The sequence below is a fragment of the Miscanthus floridulus genome, chromosome 2 (assembly GCF_019320115.1).
Source record: "Miscanthus floridulus cultivar M001 chromosome 2, ASM1932011v1, whole genome shotgun sequence".
In the NCBI taxonomy this organism is placed as follows: domain Eukaryota; kingdom Viridiplantae; phylum Streptophyta; class Magnoliopsida; order Poales; family Poaceae; genus Miscanthus; species Miscanthus floridulus.
The window spans coordinates 47,047,874-47,054,101 of record NC_089581.1 but is presented as its reverse complement, the minus strand read 5'-3'; the positions used below and the strand labels follow the sequence as shown (position 1 = coordinate 47,054,101).

The 6,228-nt window shown below is 49.5% G+C and overlaps 1 protein-coding gene across 1 annotated transcript; it reads right to left on the bottom strand.

Moving 5' to 3' along the window:
- Positions 1-821: 821 nt before the first annotated feature.
- LOC136538685 (transcription factor MYB65-like) lies at positions 822-3,700 on the bottom strand. The gene is made up of 3 exons (XM_066530646.1): positions 3,128-3,700; positions 2,278-3,010; positions 822-1,287 (listed from the first exon to the last, which is right to left on the bottom strand). Exons 1-3 carry the CDS (start codon positions 3,494-3,496, stop codon positions 1,019-1,021), a joined length of 1,371 nt encoding a protein of 456 aa, XP_066386743.1. The 5' UTR covers positions 3,497-3,700; the 3' UTR covers positions 822-1,018.
- Between the last annotated feature and the right edge of the window lie 2,528 nt (positions 3,701-6,228).

The window sequence follows — 6,228 nt, the reverse complement described above, 5'->3', positions numbered from 1 at the left end:
CACGAGACGAATCTTTTAAGTCTAATTAGACTATGATCGGACACTAATTGCCAAATAACAACGAAAAGTGCTACAGTGCATTTTGCAAAAAAAATTGCCATCTAAACAGGCCCTAAGCAAAATCTTTCTCTGCACGGATGTGCAATGTCTGAAGTTGATAAGGATCATGATTAGTGCTCCCATTCTCCTATCTGGACTCAGGACCATAAGTTCAAGTTTGGTCCTACGCCAACGGCTACGTGTGGCCCCAGCAATTTCCTTGTATGTGATCCTAGGTTGTTTCAATTGCCTTTGCATTGTCCTACTATGAGGTGGCAGCTGAAACCCTTCCAGCTACTCGATCTGCTCACAAAAGGTAAACTTGATGTCAAGTTTAGGACGCTGGTATTTCAGACGTTTTTCTCTATATCACGAAAAATCGAATAATAGGCATTCTTCGGTTCAGATTGCTCTAGCTGGAGGGGCAACTAGCCACAATTTCCAAAAGTTCCAGGGTGCCAATCTGACTTCTTGTCCTCATGAGCACATGGATCACAACTTAGCACAAATGGATGCTACCATGTTTGGGTGTTGTCATTTTTAGTAGCCATACGGGCTACACGCAAGAGGACTATATACTCTCTTGTGAGAGAGAGAGAGAGCAGTGATAGATGGATGATGTAGCTCCCAGAAAATCGAGGAAAGGTTGACGGGATCTATCTATAAAATCTACTACCATTGATTGATGATGTCAATTGAACTGGGAAACTGGAAAGGAACATGCTAGAGACGCTGACGCAAATTCGCTTGGATTGCACAGCTGAGATCTGAGTCGGTAACTGACCAACAGAGTCGTCAAGAACGGTGAACAGAACACAAACAGATTTGTCCATGATGCTTGGCATCTGACAGCAGCAAGAAATGTTCAAAAAAAGGCATTCTGTCTCCGGCTCCTTAATCAGTTCTCAGAATCATCGGATGGACGTCTTAATCGATGATTCGACATGGCTACGCCGATCCCTGCAGTTCTTGCACGAGATCAGCAGATCCTGGACATGTTGCTCCACTGGCAGACGCCGTCGAGGCCCCAGTCCTGGTCCGACGAGCTGGTGCCGCCGGCGACGTGAAGGTCGACGGTGGACGGGTTCTGGTCGTCGCTGCTGTGCTGTGAGGTCGAGCCGGAGTGGTTGGAGGCCGCAGCCGGCGGCACCGTCTCCGGCGCGCTGAGTGCTGGGTGCACCAGGCCGAACAGAGTGTCCATGTTGTCCTCAACCCTGTGCTGCACGCCGCTGAACCTGTTCTCTGGGACTGAAACCAACAACAGAGAAACGCATGACGCAAAATCAGGAACAAAGTGACATTGCTGGGCAGGTGCCGGTGCAGCACAAATTCTGAAAGCTCAATTTGCTCCATGAAAGTTCATATATATTCGCACGATAGCACGCACATCATAAAAATTAAAAAATCAGTAGCTTTTATAAATTATTAGTCCTGATTTGATTCTATTCTTTTCACTGATCATGATGACCTCTCTATTTTTTTAAAAAAGAAAAGAATGAGAACCTCTCTAGTTAATCTCCGGAAAAGAAATATAGCTATATATGATCATCCTGATTATGCTAAGCTTTCTTGCTCAAAAAAATTATGCTAAGCTTGTGCAGAATATGACAGCAATGTGACGTGTTGCTATGGAAGCTAACGAGCAATCATACAATTGCGAAAAGGAAGGATGAATTGGAATCATATTACGTCTGATTAGGTAAATGATAGATAAAGTGGTACATGCAGAGGGAAAAGAAGGGGAAAAAGGTTGTTAAAGCACTTGGCAGGATAAGGTAAAGTAATCATGGAACAAGATCAAAGGTAGTCACTGTCTTGCATGGACAAAAAGAAAGCCCTCTCCATAGACAGCACCTGCAGAAGCTTCTCTAACCTTAAAACTATCAAAAAGAAAGACAAAAAAAAAAAGATTCCAAACAGTGTGCTGTCCATGTTTCAGATTTTGTCCAAATCCCAACAAAATATACTTAACCAGAATTACTTTCACCAAGGCACATTTATTCCTATTAATACTGCCAAGTAAGTGAACTCTGATTAACAGATGGTGACACCGCGATAAAGAAACCGAGATTTTGGAAGCACAAACGAAAAGGTTCACACTAATCTGCCAATTCACATCGTAATCATGAGTATTTGTTCTCTTCCCCCGCAAAGCAACAAATCGAACTCCGAGTGCATCCAAAAAAGAGAGCAAGAAGATGTGAGAGAAATGCTTCACACACGGCATGCACTACTCACCTCCGCCATCATGCCGCTCCAGGGCAGCGCCGCCGCCGCCGTTGGCCGGGACCAGCGCCGGCGGATCGACCTTGATGACGTCATGCAGCTCCTGCAGCATCTTCTCGAGGCTCGCCGCGTTCTGATGATCCGGCAGCGCGATACCACCTCCATGTCCGGCTGCGGCGGCGGTGGCCGAGGTCGGCGGCGTCGGCTGGCCGTATTGGTTTGAAGGGAGCTCCACTCTGGGGCCAGGGGATGGCGAGAGCGTCGGGAGCCTGCTCTGCTCGGCGGCGCCGCGCACGCCGTAGCCGAGGGACAGGTCCGGCGTGGCCGGGTGCATCGGCCCGGTCGGCGTGGACGGGGACACGGGCGACGAGTGCGCGAGCTGGAAGTACTGCGCGTTCCGGGCGAACGGCTTCGCCCACGGGGACGACGGCGCCGAGAAGGGCGCCGGCGAGAGGAACTGCACCGTCTGCTGGTTCGTCACGGCGAGCTGGCGGGCCAGGTCGAGCGGCGCCGGGCGGGAGCTGGCGTACCCGGCCGACGTCGCGGCGGCGCCCAGCGCCTGGACATTGGTCGTCCCCGACAGCTGCGGGGACGCCAGCGGCGAGAAGTCGTCGTAGCGGCAGCGCTTGGAGAGGGCGAGGTGGAGCTGCACCTCCGGCGGGTACACGGGCAGGCCGGCGCGCTGGCGGCGCTTGGTCCTCGTGTTCCAGTAGTTCTTGATCTCGTTGTCCGTCCTCCCCGGTAGCTGCGGACGCGCACCAACCAGCACAGGAACGAACACGAAGCATCAGTCACATCACATCAACAAGTCGCCATAAATAAATTATTCATCCAAGCCGAAGAGAGTACAGTGCTTGCTTACATGCGCGGCCATGCGCGCCCACTTGTTGCCAAGCTGCGCGTGGAGCTGGGCGATGAGGAGCTCTTCGTCGGGGGAGAAGGAGCCCTTCTTGAGGTTGGGGCGGAGATGGTTGGTCCAGCGCAGGCGGCAGCTCTTGCCGCAGCGAAGCAGGCCGGTCATCCTCTGCACTGCGTTCCAGTTCCCCTCGCCGTGGTGCCGGACGTGGTCCATGAGCATGGCGTCCTCCGCTGCCGTCCACGGCCCCTTCTTGAGCACCACCGGCGTGGCCTCCTCCTCCTGCTCCGTCACATCCTCAGCATGCGCATGGCCCTCCGCCGCCACCTCCTCCTCGGGCGATGATGTCGGCGCCGCGCCGGGACTCTTCTCCATGTCGGGCGTCCAACGGCGGCGCCAGCCAAGGGTCGAGGAGGAGGAGGGCGGCAGAAGCACGGCTGCGTGGGGTGGGGGCAAGGAGGTGACTGCGATGGGAGATTGAAGCGAAAAGTTGCTAAAAATGGAGGCAGGGGAGCTGGCGTTTTCGGTTTGTGTGGTTTGCAAGTGGTTTTTGCAGGTGAGTCAGTGAGGAGGGGCTACGCTGTGCTGTGGTGGGTCATTTGGCTGTCTGCCCCTTTGAGGCTTTTTGTTTGCACTTCCCTTTTTGCTCTCAAGAGGCCTATATATGGGCAGCATAGATTGGAGCATCTGATGCCTGGGGTTTTTGGTGCAGCGCTTGCGTTGTTGGTCTATGTGGGCGATGGAGAAGATCGGGGAGTGCCCAAACAGATATGCTGTGTAGGAGGCGAATGATTAGGGACTAAAGATGGGCCCAGCTAAGGCCGGCCCTATGCATAATCAGGATGACCCCTGGCGGAAATAAAATAAAATAATATGAGCAATTGTTTTTTTTTTTTCATTTATGGCCTTCTCTGCGGTCACCAGCCTTAACCATCGCCGTTCCTCCATATTACCATGCGCTAATCTAGCCACTGCTCGGTTCCTCCACCGACCCTCCCATAAGTCGCCCCCGCCGTTTAGCCGCTAGTGTCCCCGAATTTTTTACAATTTAGCCATTTTTTTAAAGTTTCTCACAAATAGACCCCTGGCGGAAAGAATTCAGAAAATGAACCCTTAGCTCGGCGCCATTGATGCTGGCACCGAGCTAACACGTCTCGGCGCCAGCGTCCCTGGCGCCGAGGTCCTGGGCTCGGTGGATGACATGACAGGGAGCGCCGAGCTCGACGCCAGAGTGACTGGCGCCGAGCTCCCTGCCATTTAACCCCGGCCCAACCTTCCTGCCCGAGCGTTCTTCCTCTTCTTTCTCCTCCCCCTCGGGTTTTTTTCTCTCCCCACTTCACGAATCGGCATATTGGACCTTGAAAACCTTGATTTGATCCGTAGATCTTCGAGAGCAAGGTATCCTCTCTCCCCTTCTAGTTTTTTTCGCATCGATTCGGTATATATTAGTCGGATTTTTGAACGTAATAATCGTCATCACTTAGGGTTTCATTCTATCCCTCAATATATGTATTATACAACCGTAGGATGATGCCAAGGCGTGAAAAAAGCTAGCAAACCTATGCGCATATAGTTATGTTATTGGTTCATTGTTGTCCATCAAATAGGAAACCCTAGGTTTAGGGTTTAATGTTAACTGCTTTCGGTTCTTAGAACAAAATTGGTTGTATTGTAGTTATGGTTCTCATTGACATTTATTTGTGATGTTTTGATTTATGCTTGTTAAATTACATCCATTTTGTTAGATGCAAGAAATGTTTCGGGAGGAGTTTTAGCGAAAACGGGGTCGTCCTCGAGAATTATACCCCGACGCGTCTAGCAAAGATGCCCCGTCCCTCCTGACCTCCCTGTCCCTAACTATAACTGTGGTTTTCTGGCCCATGTTTTTCAATCGAAACATCCAGACACAGCGGCGCGTTGCTTCTACACATGCAGTCGTTTTAATGTAAGAAATTATTTCCACTATCCTTTTTTTACTTGTGTAAGTATGCTACTAATATTTTATTGGAATCTCGTTGTGTAGGTCCATGAGAGGTGCTTTTTCTTTCAGTGGATCGATGGTGCAGACAAGTTTGATCCTAGGTACCTCCTTTTCGACGATTGGTTTAGAGGGAGACATCCACGTGAGCACTTCAAGCGGTGGGTTCCACCCCCCTAACCCTCCGCCAATGACGACTAAGGAGAAGCACTTAGCTGTAGTTAGACGACTCGAGGATCCTCCTCTATGCGATTGCGGAGATTGAGCTGTGATAAACTTTGAGAATACGTTGGAGTTTGTGTGTCCAAATAAGCATGAAGTAAGTGCAAAGTGTATGTGTTCAAATCTTGAGCTATATGTGTTCATGTACTAATATCTCATTATTTAGGTGTTTTCAATGGCGAAGTGTCGTTTCAAGGAATGGTTGTATGGTCCTAAGAACCAATGGCCGAAAGAACCACGGAGGGTTAAGAAAAAGAAGAAAGAAAGGATAATCTACAAAGCACCTCCTGTCATGTGCGAATGTGGTGTTAAATCCAACTATGACCTAGTCCCTTCGGAGCTTGGAATAGGCCATTATTGTGGCCATATGATTGAGTATGATGAGGTTCGTTATTTTTGTGGTAAACATGAAATCGTATTTTGTTTCTTTTGCTAAGACATATATGATATAATATTTCTTTTGAATAGAGCACTAGGAAATGCAGGTGGGAATGTTATGATGGTCAAGCTAAATTCTTGGATGAACTAAAGAAGAGGCAACTAATTGCACGGAAGAGGGGATATGGACCTGACTACGTCAACCTATTCGTTAAACATCACAAAGAAAAGATGCGTGAGTTTGCTAGATAGCACGATATTTGTAACCCGATCGATGTTGGGCTTAACAAATGGGGATTGGAGAGGCGGATGACATTAGAGAAGGAGAGGGCAAGGAATGAGGCAAGGGAGGAGACAAGAGTACAGATGCAGGTCTTGAACGAGCATGTTGCTGCATTATCTGCCAGTGAGTGCTTGAAAGCCTTTTTTCGTTGCCTGATTTTAAATGTAATATAATCGCGTTGCTAACTGATTGCATTTTATACATGAAGGAATTGGTTGTAGCGAGGAACATGCCGCAGAGGTGGCT